The sequence below is a fragment of the Lethenteron reissneri genome, chromosome 23, assembly GCF_015708825.2.
Source record: "Lethenteron reissneri isolate LAM-NWPU_2019-01 chromosome 23, ASM1570882v1, whole genome shotgun sequence".
In the NCBI taxonomy this organism is placed as follows: Eukaryota; Metazoa; Chordata; class Hyperoartia; order Petromyzontiformes; family Petromyzontidae; genus Lethenteron; species Lethenteron reissneri.
The window spans coordinates 13,988,674-14,004,317 of NC_083801.1; the positions used below are offsets into that span (position 1 = coordinate 13,988,674).

General features: G+C 43.8%; 2 protein-coding genes across 2 annotated transcripts; one reads left to right on the forward strand and one right to left on the reverse strand.

The window, feature by feature from the left end:
• Positions 1 to 216: 216 nt before the first annotated feature.
• On the reverse strand, positions 217 to 4,169 carry LOC133346046 (prostaglandin E synthase 3-like). Its single transcript, XM_061557335.1, has 8 exons — positions 4,048 to 4,169; positions 2,906 to 3,019; positions 2,701 to 2,770; positions 2,498 to 2,596; positions 1,826 to 1,915; positions 1,178 to 1,237; positions 1,002 to 1,029; positions 217 to 659 (listed from the first exon to the last, which is right to left on the reverse strand). Exons 1-8 carry the CDS (start codon positions 4,071 to 4,073, stop codon positions 640 to 642), a joined length of 507 nt encoding a protein of 168 aa, XP_061413319.1. The 5' UTR covers positions 4,074 to 4,169; the 3' UTR covers positions 217 to 639.
• Positions 4,170 to 8,331: 4,162 nt separating this feature from the next.
• On the forward strand, positions 8,332 to 15,606 carry LOC133346048 (von Willebrand factor D and EGF domain-containing protein-like). The gene is made up of 5 exons (XM_061557338.1): positions 8,332 to 8,738; positions 9,823 to 9,918; positions 12,595 to 12,699; positions 13,318 to 13,413; positions 14,478 to 15,606. The coding sequence occupies exons 1-5, from the start codon at positions 8,372 to 8,374 to the stop codon at positions 14,585 to 14,587; spliced, it is 774 nt and encodes a 257-aa protein (XP_061413322.1). The 5' UTR covers positions 8,332 to 8,371; the 3' UTR covers positions 14,588 to 15,606.
• The last annotated feature ends 38 nt before the right edge of the window (positions 15,607 to 15,644 follow it).

The following is a 15,644-nucleotide window of genomic DNA, read 5'->3' on the forward strand; positions in this document are numbered from 1 at the left end:
TGCTCAATCGTGGACAAGTCAAATTAATCCAAATTGATCATTTAAATTGGTTGAAACATTACAATAATTATCACACGACCACAAAATTGCAGGAACTGATGTCGCTCATAGTGCAAGTGGAAGTTTTACTGCTGGTAAAAAGTTAATGTCACCTAACATGTGAACAAAAAAATCAAAATCTACTCCAGACATAAGAAATAATTTCAAGGACAATGATTGTTTTTTTCATGGCTTTATATGGCCTGAGAAATGCACTGAGTTCTCCTACACGTTGGTTGACAAGTGAAGTTTTGACTTTTTGCGTATTTTACCAATTTGGGAATTCACAAACTAAAGTTCAAATATTAGTTACAAAGGTCTTTATTAAACGTTTTAAAATGGAAAATAAAGCAGCACATTTGTACGTGGATCTTGATCAATGTCCAGAATTTTAATTCGTTGGAAAATGTTTATGGCTACCTCCCATACTACCTTCTTAGAATGTATAGTCATTTTAATACACAAACTGCTGCAATGTGGATGTGTAGGATACATTTAAGCATAGATGATAAAAACTTAATCCCTGTGAATTAAACCATGAAAACAAACTAAACCAGCCAGTAAATGGGATGGTTCCTATAAAGCTGCCACGTGTCCACTTCACTCCAAGTCGGGAAGTTCTGTTGGAAGAAAGAATATTTGTTACATTTTATCCACAAGTAAAAATAAAATAAGAAAATGTAAAACTACTTATGGGAATTCTCAATTTGACATTCTCTGGTCGGACACTGGTGAGATTAGACCATCAGGAAGGCTGTCCTGGTGTAGGCCAATCAGTTTAAAAGGCTGTGCATATATTATCAGAACATTTGTTTGTATGTTTTATCACAAGTTCGTGTGGTGAATGCAGACTTGATTCATTGCAATAGGTATTTATTGGTGTTTGAACATCTGAACACCTATTTTATTGGCAGAAAGGGTAAAACCTATTCTTATTTTTCATAATCCTGGGCAGTACTTACTTTCATCATCACTGTCGGTACCTCCATCCTGGAAAAACAAATGCAAGGGTTTTACTTTTTAAAAACCAACAATGTTCCCTAAAGACTACCAGCGAGTACAAAGTATTCATATAGAGTATTAATATAATTATAACATGAATATCCAGTTCTGTAAAATAAAGTACAAAATAACTTACGTCATCTTCCATACTATCCATGTCAGGCATTTCATCTTCACCTCCCATCTTGTTCATCATCTATAACAGACGAAGACAATACATAAATTAACCGAAGGATAGAAGCCACAAGTGTGCAGTCTCCAATATAAATAACGACATATATTATTTACAAGTCAAATTAATGTTTGTCATAAGCCTGGTTGCAACGATTCTCATTAGCCACATACCAATAGAATTCGAAATGTCCTTTGTGCCTCAGTACGGCACGGAAAATCTTAACATTGCTGTTCTCGCAATAAAATACTTTAGTTACATGTATCTCAATATACCCATGTTCACCTCTTGTCTCACATAGCCTTTATAATGGAGCAATTTGAAATACTGTAGTCACATTCTTAACATGTACATAATGCATTTTAAATAAAAAATCAACATGTTCAAATATTAATCTAGATTTTTTTTCATGAGCACAAGTGGGGTGATTAATTCATACAGTTTACAAAAACAGGGCACCTGCTGAAATTGATAACCGAGTGCAACTGTTAATGTCCATTTGTCATTGTTGTGCCAAGTATGGTTTTGTACACAATTTTATTCCAGGTTTGCTCCAAATATTAATGACCTTTCAAAAAATAGTAGTACAATAATTTAAGTTTAAATACATACATCAGAGAATTGGTCAAAATTTCCCATTTCTTCATCAGACTCATCCTCCCAATCTTTCCAGTTGTCGAAGTCGACAGACAGCCACTTCAGCTGCAATGACAATATAACACAAGTATTAATAACATGCACAAAGAACAGATTACGGCAATATAATCATTAAAGATCCCAAGATCCACCCAAGATCCCAAGGTACTATATTTTACGACAGCAAATAAAAATGTTGTTGCTACAGCAGGTGGGGCTCTTGGTGGCTAGAAAAAGATGCTAAAATCACCCGATATGCACGTATAATTTCATCAGATCTCGAAAACGAAGTTGGGATGGGCCTGGACAGCACGTGAACTGGTGTGGAGAGCTCAGCCGTGGGCAATAGGGTAGTGCAGCAAGATCCATTGTTGTGCTATACTTGTATGCTCCCCCACCATCACCACAGACCCACATACTGACCACCGTAAATTATAGATTCACGAAATTGAACACCCACATGGTTTGGTGGATAGATTTCAGGTTTGTACAGCCGATGCAGCTTGTTGAACACGAGCCATGGCGCTGCGTCCAAAGTACAACAGGAAGTACTACAGGACGTTGATTCAATGCACTTGCCTTATAATAACCAGGCAGAAACTCGACGTATGAAAGCAATAAAGTACAGGGATTCGCAAACAAATGTACCTTGCTCTTTTCTTTGGTGAGCCGAGGCCAAGCCACTCCAGACTTGGATTTCTTCATTAAGCAATGTATTGATCTGTCTGTACGCTTGTGTTTGCAATCCTGGTGTAGCAAAGAAGTAATTCAGTTTCAAATAAACAGTAGCATTATGTTCGTAATTGCCGCAACGGGTAGACATTATTACTAGAGCGCAGAAATGCACTTACTTCTGGAATGATTTGTTCAAAGAGCTCAGCTTCATTGTGGTATTTTTCTTTATCGCTTCCTCCCACGCAGCTGTAGGATGAGTACAAAAAATATTAACATTTCACACACACAAATGCCTCCTTCACGCCGTCGTACATTTATAGACGCAAAATATCCGAGCAAAATGTGTACTGCGCTGTTTCATTGTGACGAGGCGACGCCCACCTGAACAAGAGCTTTCCGCTTTCAAATTTTACGGTCACGTCCTTGCTGTCCTCTATGCAAAAATCCAGGAACACGTACTCCTTCCTGTCGTACCATTTCGCAGAGGCGGCGTGTCTGTGGCAACACAAAAGGGCATACAATCAAACTACTATATATGCGCGCATAGGCCGCAACAGCACAACAACGCATTGCCGTGTATCACGACAAACGCCCGAGTACACAATAGAAAACCAATGCACCGAGCACGTGGGCCAGGGCTCGGTCGCGAGCGAAGAGTCCATTTATCTTGACGTGCGGGCGCGAATATTAAAAAGTCACTTGCGTACAAAAGAACGAAAGGGGGAAAAATGACACAAACTGCGGATTCTTCAGCACAGTATTTGTTCCAGTTACACTCTATTCGAAACCCCTGGAAGGGGCGGCGGCGGCACGCGCGCTCTTCCCGCCCAATCCTCCATAGGGGACGCTGCTGCTCGGCGGCAAAGCCAACGCGGCGGTCGAAGAGGTTTGAATGGAAGTGGGTTGGAAGTCGGCAGGGGGGGGCACGGCGGCAATTCGTACGAACCAGGGCGGTGGAAAACATCTCCCCCAAGCAGAACGCCCCCCTAAACACCGTCGGTTTACAAGAGCAACGGCTGATGTAGCAAACCCGAAAATAACGCGGAAGCAGTCGCCGAGCAGCAATTAGCTGCATTTCTGAGGAACACCAACGTAGAAGCATAACCACAAGCCCCTGGAGCAGCATTAGAAGCAGATGAAACAGCAACGGCATTATTCTAACTAGCCGAAAAAGCAGATGAAGCAACATCATTAAACGTAGTAGCATCACGAGAAGCAAATGAACCGGTATGATTCGCAGTGCCCGAATCAGTAGTTGATACAGCAACAGTACCATGTGAACAAACATTAGAAGCGGTAGTAGCCGCAGCAGTTTCAATTAGAAGCACATGGCGACCGGCGGCCTAGCGCATCTAGTCCCACAGTGACTAAGCCCTCGCCGAAGGCCGCCGATGCGAGCGGCAAAAAAAATAACCACCGCAGCGACGATACGGCGCTGAAACGTAAACATAAGCTGTTCATTTGCAATTAGCAATGTAACTATTATTTTGAAAACGGCTAAAATTAGCAAGAGATCGCCTTACGTCGATCGGTCTCCGGTTCCGTCCATGATGCGCGAGGCGAGGTTTCCAGAACGAGAACCACGTGACCGAGCGCACGACCACGCCCCCTGCACTATGGCCACGCCCCCTGCACTATGGCCACGCCCCCTGCACTGTGACCACGCCCCCTGCACTGTGACCACGCCCCCTGCACTATGGCCACGCCCCCTGCACTATGACCACGCCCCCTGCACTATGGCCACGCCCCCTGCACTATGGCCACGCCCCTCTAGCACATGACCACGCCCCCTCCACCCAATAGCCCCGCCCCCTATACCATACGGCCACACCCCTCTACCCAATAGCCCCGCCCCCTCCACTATGGCCACGCCCCCTCTACCATACTACCACGCCCCCTCCACCCAATAGCCCCGCCCCCCCCACCCGACGACCCTTTCCTCAACGCGCGCAACGAATAAAGGGGGGGGGCGGACTCCCACGCCCAATCGGTGCAGTGACGCCTGATGGTAGCTTTCCATTGGCTGAGCGACTGGTCCGCCCCAGAATGCAGCCAATAGGAAAGCCCCGTGAGTTGGTTGCTTGGACACGAAGGGGCGTGTTGAGGTGACAATGAGACGAGTTCGGGGTGGGTGGGGTTGAGTTTTTGTTTGCTGCCGGGTGGATTGGGTAAGGTGACGTCATAGGTAGGTGGGTGACGTCATACGGCATGTTTGAAATTGAGTGACGTCATCGTGGGCCTTATGCTGACCCCGCCCCTACTGGACATCTGTGAAAAGAGCTTTACAGCTCATCAGATTATCCAGGATAAACACACATTCTGAAAGATTCTGATATTCGGTGATGAATGACTGGGTCGTGATTGCTTATCGTAACATATTAGTGAATATAGCGGCCTGTCGTGGCTGGAAGAGTCATGTGAACCAATTACGAATACGAAAAAAACGTTAATTATTGTATACTGATCGATGCACATGCAGCTGTCACGCGCTTACTTGCTAGCAACAGCAGGGCCAGGTTCAAATGTGATATTGATACAGAACAAAAGGAGCAGGGATCAATGGTCAAGGAGGAAAAGTTAAAACAAGGAAAAATATACAGTTTTGATGAAATTAACAGGACAGTCCAAACAATTGAAGTAAAATAGTGCTAGACAGAGTAATTTGTTAATTTCTGCTCCAAACCACGCCACTGTAACCCTAACAATTCCCCACATTAAATACGCACTACAATGATACTAGTTTAAAGCGACTTGAAGCATGTTTTATTTGGGGGGGGGGGGCAGAACGTTGTGACGTCATATTTGAGGGGGGGGGGATCTGACTTTTGTGACGCCGCGTGACGAAGGGGGGGGGGGTCAAAAATCGTCCAAAATCAAGTTAAGTAAAACAGTTGAAAATACATGACTATGACTAGTTTGTGAAGTCATATTCCATCCTCTGGCACAAGGTGTTGCACCGTTTTCTGAGAGTGCCTAATGGGAATGTATTCTCTTCTGACACGAGGGATTTGGGATCAAAATAATCCATAAGCTCGTAATTGAAATAATTGATTGTGTAGGGGGTAATGGTAACCAACACTAATCCGCGTCCTAGTTTAACACCATCTCTAATATGGAGTAATACCTCGGGCTTACGTGACGATTTGTGTTATGATTGTGCTCAGATTTGCTAATCATAACACAGGTAACTGTATTTTTTTGATCAGTTGAGATGTTTCGGTGGGGGTTATGTGGGGAAAGGTGCGTGACCAGCAATCAAGGCTAGGTGGCGCTACCAAACTTCTTTTTAAGTGGCAAAACACAAGTGCGGTTTTCGGGTTACTATATTCGAGTGAGGGCTGGTCTTCTGGCTATAGCAATGTTTATGGTTCACATGGCCTATATGGTGCATATATGACGATAACTGCAGAATGCAAAAAGCTCCACCTCTCCGTATCCAATGTGAGGTACATGTGCTGAGGGCCAAACATTTTTTTTGGCAGGCCACACACACCTCAGGCACTGCAAGGGGCCATTGTGACGGAGTGCCATAACGTTATAGTATCGCCAGGTCTAAAATATAGGTAAATTATAAGACGAGGATTGTATGTAGCAATTAAGACTACCCATTATCTAAGTAAAATCTAACATATCTGTTGAAAAATATATGTACTGCTTTGCAAGCCTAATTTAAGCATGTTATGTTGCGGAAATAAATGTAAACATTTCCGCAAATTTGTCTTAGCATTGTTGTGTGTGTCAAAGAAAATGTGCTTGGACGTTTTTCATTTTGCTATATTGTGGAGTAAATAATTTAACAAATTGAGCTGAACACACTACGGTGTATGTGGTGCTTTTCGACTCATTTGTTCATGCTGGAATAATATTGTTAAAAAGCCAGTGTCTCTATTGTTAAACAAGCATACGGATGGTGCTCATCACTGTCAGCAGCCCTGAGCCCCAGAGGATACATTTCATATTAAGTTTAATTAACTTTCTGTACATGATGTGAAACTCATCATACAGAAATGTACGTGCAGGCTGGAAATAAACGAGTAATAATACAGTACACACAACATGTTATTTATAGACAGCAAAAAGCACAACAGTGACCATAGGCTCAGTCCTCCCGTCACACCTTGCACAACACATGGTATAATACAAGCCTTGATTTAAACCACCAAAATTATTTTTTATTACGGCCATATTTTTTTAGCGAAGAGCAGGGTAATTAGACAACTGCGCGTCATACTCTTTGGTTCTTTCGGTAAAGTCACGTACGTAGAAAAATAAAATAAAAAAATAATATATCACGACGTTTCGACCGCCTGAGGACGATCGCCTGTGTTACGATCAAAATGTCGTGATATATTATTTTTTATTATATTTGTCTACCTATGTGACTTTACCAAAAGAACCAAAGAGTATGGATTCCTGCAGTCACGAAAGCTTCAAATCAAGATCTGCACATGAATTTTGTCCTTAAGAATTATCAGCAGAAATATTAAAAATTGCAATAGTGGCCTCCAGCCCCAAGCCTCCAGGAACATCTGGGCAGCCCTGCATATGTGGAGAGGGGACTGCTGCTGTGGAGATATGCTGAAAGATGGCTTGAGAGTTTTGTTCAAGAAGATTGGAACCACCTTTATCAACCCTCAGATGGAAATCGTGGCAAGGGCTTTGTATACAATCATACGTTTGCACCTATATTTTCTGTGATGTTAATAGCATATAAGGTTTGTTTTTGTTATTGAATAAATAATTGCTTTGTGGACTTTTCTTAAGATCAGCACACTACACAACCGTAGATCATTGTCAGCTACAATGGACATTTGCTGTGGAAACAAAATTAAGTTAGCAGATGCGAACCTTCAGGCCTAATGAGAACTGACCTATGTAGAAGCAATGCTTCTCAACTTACTCCACAGCTACGTCAAGGCATCAAGTCAAGGCCATTTACACAATTAACTGCAGGAGAGAAGAATTCCCAAATCGCATGTGAACATGGCAGTGTGAGCAAACTGAGTATAAAATGATGATGACAACGGAATGTGAGCATAACGGCATATTATCTTTTTACGCCTTGAATTCTAAGACTCAAATACCGTATCATAAACACAAGAGGTGCATGTTTAAGCCATAAGCGAATATATGTCCCTAACGTCATAATAACACTAGTGTACTTTAATACATTTCATATAACCAGTAGCTATAACATCCGAAGTTGACGTATGATAATTCACCTATGTTGACTCTATATATATGTTTTCGGTTTACGAATTAAGACTATAATAAACTCAATATTCATTGGTAAACTTTGTGAATGTGTCCCACTTTTCCGTATTTGGCGAGTTTTAATTTTATATCGAATGCATGCTGTCCTCCGCTTCCAACAGTTCTTCGACATTTTTCGTTGTGGTGTTGGACTCTGATTTTTCATAAAGAAGAAGTAGGATGTGCCTTGAGACAGCGGAGTGGGATATACGTGGTGCAAGAGGCAAGTTGCCCTACACTTTTTGGACAAAGGTAGGGTTGGAGGAGGGAGGGTGTAGGGGACAAGTCATATGCTGGACTCCACAATTAATAACCTTCATAGACTCCCGAGCCGACTGAACGTTGGCCCTCGTGACTCCTTGCCCCTAACTTCAAAATCGTTCCCACGCGCCTGCCTTGGGATTTGACGTGTGGGGCAGGGGGGTTGAGGAGCGCAAAGATGGGATGTGACCATTGGGGACCCCGTGAGCCTGGCCGTGGTGGGGGTGGTGGGGGGTGGGGCAGATGTGGGCCAGAGAGTGGTTTATTTTGGAGCAAGCCTGGTGTGGAGGAGATGATGAATGAGATCCTTGTGAGCTCTGCCGTGCATGTGAGATGCGGGACAGGGAGGTTGTAGGAACGGTCACGGGTGTGGCGCTGGCGCACGGTGGTAGCGGTAGTGGCAGGGCCCTCGTGAAGACCCCCGCGTCTCGTACGCTCAGTGGGCCCCGTGGTGCCGCGCTACGCACCATGCGTCCCGCAGGGCGCATCCTCCATCTCATCCACCTCCTCCACCTCGTCCTCCTCCTCCACCAAGGACTCCGATCCGCCGACGCTGGCGCGGCCGCCGCCGGGTTGGCCCTGCCGTTCGTCTACGAGTCGAGGGCTCGCTGCGAGCCGCCGTGCCGCAACTATGGACTGTGTGTGCGCAACGACACCTGCTTCTGCCTGCACGGATACCAGGGAGAGCGCTGCCAGCACGGTAGCTTTCCACCACCTGCACGGGGGGCCACGCTTACGCAGGGCGCGCACACACACACACCTGCGGGGGTAACCACACCTGTAGGGGTAGCCACACCTATAGGGGTAGCCACACCTGCAGAGGTAGCGACACCTGTAGGGGTAGCCACACCTGCGGGGGTAGCCACACCTATAGGGGTAGCCACACCTGCAGGGGTAGCGAAACCTGCGGGGGTAGCCACACCTGCAGAGGTAGCGACACCTGTAGGGGTAGCCACACCTGCAGAGGTAGCGACACCTGTAGGGGTAGCCACACCTGCGGGGTAGCCACACCTGTGGGGGTAGCCACACCTGTGGGGGTAGCCACACCTGCGCTGGGAGTAGTCATCAAAGATCGCCTCTGTACCTGTGCGGGAGGTACAACTGCTTCTGGGATGGATGGGGCTCAGGCTCCGAGTAACGAGAGGAGGGGGGTTGGACAGCCCCCCCCCCCCATGTAATTCCTTACACCAGGGTCCATGCCGACCACGATACACCACTGCCGTATACCCTACACAGACCGGGCAAGTCCTGTTAGCGATCACCTGTTCGACCTTGCGCGGCACACGAGCGGGTGGTTTGGCCATCACCACGCTTGGCCGCATGTTTCCCCAGTGCTGATGTTTGTACGCAGCACCAAGTCGTTGTTTAAGGCTAAGTCGGCATGTATGGGATGTCCAGGATTCATCCCGCGGCATATCAACACGCTACTATTGCTCGGCGTTGCCATGTGGGAAAATTGTTTCGCGCAACCGCAACGCAGAACATAGCAGTGAACGAATGGTGGGGATTCCACGTTACTATGGCGGGGGCGAGTCTGAATGTTTCAGGACTACTAATTGATATACCACAACGTGGTATAATAATCATTTTATCGACCACGGAGGAAGGGTTTAGATTCTCCCCGACTGGAATTTTAAAACTTGTTTTCTCTCGCACTTCGCTGCCACCGAGCCGGATGATGCCACCTTTTAGTCTCTATACTAGCACAGGAGAGCAATGTTTTTTGTGTGTACAATAACGTATTTCCGAATTGAAGGAGCTGTTGTTCATTTGTCCCTTCACAGCCACGTGCAACCCGCAGTGCAAGCACGGCGGCGAGTGCCTGAGATCTGCCAAATGCCGCTGCACTCTGGGATTCGAGGGGCGATTCTGCCAAAAAGGTGCTGCTGCTGCTGCTCACTTTTGTTATCCTCGTTTCACGCAGCGCATTCATTCCACGTTATTAATTCTCCGGTCCAAAGTAATGCCGACAGTTGTGAGTGGAGAGGTGCAGCAGTGTCGCAACAATTTCTTCGTGCGCTTTGGAAAGATGTTCCAGGCGTGTCTCGTGCTGATGATGATGGGCTCCGACGCGCGTTTAGCGCACTAATTAGATGATTACATTCTGATGATACGTAATTATAAATTAACATTTCTCCGCGTGGAGGTTCAAGAGCTTCTCAGGATGCTGTAGAAGACGACCATATACACATAATCAGTAGACACGAAATAATAACAACATGAAAACAACAGTTGGCAGATTTTAGAAGCGACGGGACAAGCACAGCAACCCGCCCGCGAACGATGATAATAATAATGCTACATTGTTATGTAAACAAAGTGTTTTTGTGTACAAAGTAAACATTTGAGTACTAGAGACATGTGTGCTTCATTAATTATTACGGGACACGTTTGAAAAGTATATATAATGTACGGTAAAGAGACGGTACACACAGGATTGACAACATATCCTTACCATGTGGAAGTACAGCATTCGTTTTAATAGATACAATGTAGGTGTTTTCGGGATTAAAACAAACTAAAATATCGTCGCGAAAGCCTACGTGTTAAACTGATATTTAATGCTATTTCGCTAATATACCGCTGTTCAATCTCCAACGATAAATATTCAGGCTGCCCTGCCTCTTTGCTGTGAAGGAAACGTAAGCGTTAGCCAACTCAATGTATTTCTCTGTATGAGGAAGTGCAAATGACGACGGTCGTGAGATGTTTCCAAGCCTGTGTACCACCTGTGCACCACCTGTGTACCACCTGTGTACCACCTGTGCACTACCTGTGCACCACCTGTGTACCACCTGTGTACCACCTGTGTACCACCTGTGCACCACCTGTGCACCACCTGTGTACCACCTGTGCACTACCTGTGCACCACCTGTGTACCACCTGTGCACCACCTGTGTACCACCTGTGTACCACCTGTGCACCACCTCTGCACCACCTGTGTACCACCTGTGCACCACCTGTGCACCACCTGTGTACCACCTGTGCACCACCTGTGTACCACCTGTGTACCACCTGTGTACCACCTGTGTACCACCATACTTGGTGTAGAGTTTTTGTTATATAGTACGTAATCTCTTTCTATATATATAGTAACCTTAACGACTGCATCCGCTTTTCCACGCTCACCTTTAATTGGCATGGCCGATTTAGTTCGTTTTAAAAGGTGAAGTCTCTTGACAGGTTATATCGTGTACGAAACGCGTGTCTGTTTGCGGAATGATAAGAAGACTAATGGAGGCATGCCAATATGCAATGCAGCACACACAACCGTGGTATTTTTTTTTATGTCTGCCTTATTTATAACCTTACGAAACAAAACTGAAATTAAAGTGAACTACTATGGGATAATGACTATTCCTCGAGGTGCACATTTCGCGTTCTCGACTTCACATGTTTGCTGTTTACATATTTACCAATGATAAAGGCCCATTCACGGGACACTTAATTTGCATTTTACTTGGTTGAACACAGATGGACTGAAAACATCGGATGGGTGCCATGAGGATGGACGTTGATAGGGCCTGAGAGCTTACTATCGCGTCACATCACAATTCATGCTCAGACTAGAGCCATGCATGCCATTTTGTGCTAAAACATTCCAACTTTAATGTAATGTGCCTCAGTTTTCAATACTTTGCAAAAGGTTACCAATATCAATAGCCAATGCATATATATTTTTTATATACACCTTATAACAAAACTGTTAATTTCAAGTAATTATTAACGTTTTATTAAAATATATAAGACTTTTGCTTAAGAATACAAATTAACAAGACCACTTGTATACATATAGAAATTTATCGGTAGGTAAATCACAATACTGTATTGTCTATTTTTTGGAGAAAAAATAAGGACAAGTTTCATGTACAATATAATCATTTATTATATTATACGTACATCATATCCACTGTTGTGGACTGTTATGATATATATATATGAATGTTAAGACATTCATTGAAAACATGTCAACACATTTCTTCACTCATGAAACTACAATAAACAATACCATTTTTCTTTGCTTCTAATAATCAATAACACTGGTCAAAAAAACCCCCATTTTTTTCTGGCCTGGAATTTTGCAGCTGTTTTAGACTAATTTCAGGGTGCTGATTTCAAATCTGATCTCAGATTTGCTCTATCACATCTCATTTTTATGCTATCGGCATACCCCATTTTCATTTATTTTATCCGAAATTAACTCTGTCACTTATGATTGCAAGTTGTTGCGAGTCAGTGACTGCTTTAGTGTTAAAATATGGTGCTCTATTTTTAGGATAGTGTGTTTATAATATCAATTTATGTAGATATCCACATTTATTTAATATTTTTCTTCTGCAGTTTTTATTGAAAATGCAATATTTGATATCTGAAAAACCTGATGTGATAGACAAAAACTGATGCCATATTTGGAATCGGCACCCCAAAATTACATTAAAACTGTTGGAATACATTATACCAGTGTAATCAGTGTATGAGAGGGTGTTTTTTTTACGATCCCCCCCTCACTGTAAGTTGTGAGCTCATCTCTCGCCAACCTGCGTCTTGCCCTACAGCGAGCTGCAGTGGGGGCTGCATGAATGGCGGTCAGTGCGTGACGGTGCTCGGCGTCTCCAAGTGCTCGTGTCCCTCTGGCTGGGGAGGCGCGCGCTGTCACCAGGGTATACGCCATTCTTCGGATCGCGACAGCCGCTTAACGCCTACTAATGGGTCCTCGGGGCATTGCGTTAATAACCTAAGTGGCCTGGGTGGAGTAGTGAGTGGTAAGAGCAGTGTTTTTCTGGGTAGCCACCCAATGATTACAACTGGGGTTTCAGGTGAAGTGATTTGATGGTCTCAGTCCAGTCACATCAGTGGGGACGGGGATCATACAAAAATCCAACACGTGAAATTTGGAGGTTTCAATGTACTTAATTTGGCAAAATTTAAACTCTGTAAAATATAAAGTCAGCTTGCCATGCGACCTGAATTTCTCTCAAACGGGACATACTTTAAAGTGCAGCTCCTCAAGTGTGGATCACCGGGCAATTGAAGTAGTTCTGGCTGTTCTCTAACATGGGGTGATACACTGCTCTGCAAGCATTCCCATTGGACACTCCGTCTCATAACATGAATTAAAAATCACAAACGGAATAAATGTAGAAAAAGGCAAAAACAATAACGATGTTATGTTAACCATAACTTTCGAATATGTACTGTATTGCTGTTCTACCTTTGGTGTAAAGATATTTATTTGTTAAATGTATCTCGTATGTTCTCTTTCTTGGCTTTGTTTGCAGCTATGTGTCCACAGGGATGCAGAAACGGAGGTGTGTGTGTGGTGCCAGACATCTGTAGTTGCCTTCCAGGCTGGCATGGAGGAGCCTGCCAGATTGGTGAATACTTATTTCTTAATGTGCCAGCTAATACTTGTTATTATGATGGCTATGGGACTGAGATGGTTTCAGAGGTGCACAAAGAGCCTGCACAGGCCATGGGATTGGTTTACAGGGGTGATGCCCTTGCACCCTATGGCATCGTTTTCTCATAACCACCCTTTGTGAACAAAGCCTCGCTATTAGCAATTATAGGTGACTCGTCACAGCATGTCCAATAGCAGTGTAAAGATGCATACATTGATTTATAAAATTGGTTCTGATATTCAAAATTCATGCATCTAATCATGTCTGCAAGAAAAGTCAGTTATTTTCCATCATATTTCTTGAATCTTCTTGATGAAATTATCAGGGTAGTTAACCATTAGTGGCTTAATGTTTAAGAATAGGCTTCACACAAACATGGATAACAAAGTCATTAAAATGGCAATTATCTTTCACTATAACATATTATTTGTTAATCTCTGAAGCTAGCTTATGAACAAATATATAAATATGAAAAAAACTTTTTAAAAAAATATTGGGCAGTAAAGATGCAATAGTCCAGTCCATCTAGAGACCAATCAGTTTCAAACACAATGCATATATTATCAGAGCATGTGTGTTTGCATGTTTACCACAATTACGTGTGATTAATGCAGACATGATTCCTTGCAAAAGGTTTCTATTTGGTGTTTGAACATCTTAACACCTGCTTTATTGCCAGAAAGGTAAAACCTATTCTTATTTTTTCATTATCATGATCTTGTGATGTAATCCACCTAGCGCCTGCACACAGATTTTATCGCACCATCTTCTCGGTGTATGACCATTCGGACACGTTCTGTTACTGGGCTGATGCTCTGTCACTACTCTTGACCATATGCCCATCATTCCTTCTCGGGACGTGTCCAACCCAAGCCCACTGACGTTTCTTTACAGTTTTCATGCCACCTCGAACCATAAGCCACATATAGTTTGCAATGATTAAAGTTTTCAGTTGTTAGGCACATTTTAATGTTATTTTTCATTGAAAAGTTCAGTATATGTGATGCTCAACCATGCTGTTTTGCACACGTCACCAGCCGAGTGCCAGAAGCCATGCCTCAACGGAGGGAAGTGCGTGGCACCCGACGTCTGCCGCTGCCGTCACTCCTACCGAGGTCCCCGCTGTGCGACTCGAGTGATTGCATGATCACGCCACTGCACAGCAACCCGGAGCAGGAACACTAGTGCACAGATGTTGCTGCCTTAATGTCTTCCAATGTCAAAAAAACAGGACACCAGAGAACCATTATCAAACGCCCGAGACTGTGTTTAAAGCCAAGCAATCCAGCCGGGCCCAATATTTGATGACTGTGTACCATGCGCAGGGCTGCCCAGATTTTCCTGGAGGCCCAGGGCAGATTGCCACGTGAATCCTTATTATTCATGAGTCACACAAAAAAAACAGGCCCGTTGTGGAGCCCTCTTTGGTGTGAGGCCCAGGTAAATGACCACTTTTATCCCTCCGACCTGTCGGCGACCCTGTCTACGTGTGTCTCCGTAACGATGTTGTCGGATATCGGAAGCCAAGCAGGTGTGAGCAGTATGTAGTTAGTTGGGTGACCGCCAAGGTTTGCCAATTGTTGTAGGTGTGGAGTTGCCAGGGCTGGCCAAGGGATAATAGAGTCGAGTGTCGATCCTGTCCGTATGTGCAGTGGGGTTTGCTTCGGTTACTCGGATTTCCTCCCGCACGCCAAACACTGCAGTAATTGCGTTGCCCAAACATACCAATGCAGGATTCACTTGAGAAGGTCTTGGGGACTCTTGCGAGGCGTTGCTTAGTAAATTAGTATAGGAATAAAAAACAAAATTCTGAAACAAAGTTCATCATGCACTGCCCATGGAGCTTTACGGGTCATAGCAACAACTGAGGTTTATCTTAATAGTTGTATTCATGCATATGTCTAGTAATTGATAGATGATTAAACTGTACATTGTTCAAGTTTGAATACCGTATGTGCATCATAAGAACAACCTAGAAATTAGAAGAGCATTCTAACGTGTCATGTAATGTGCCTCAGTTTTCAATACCAATATCAATAACCAATGCATTTTTTTGTTTATATAAACCTTAGAACAAAACTGTTAATTTCAAGTGAGTATTAACATTATATTAAAATATGTACAACTTTTTCTTAACAAAAAAAATCAACGTAGAAATGTAGATAGAAAATGACTTTTAATAAAGATTTTCAATGATTTACAGT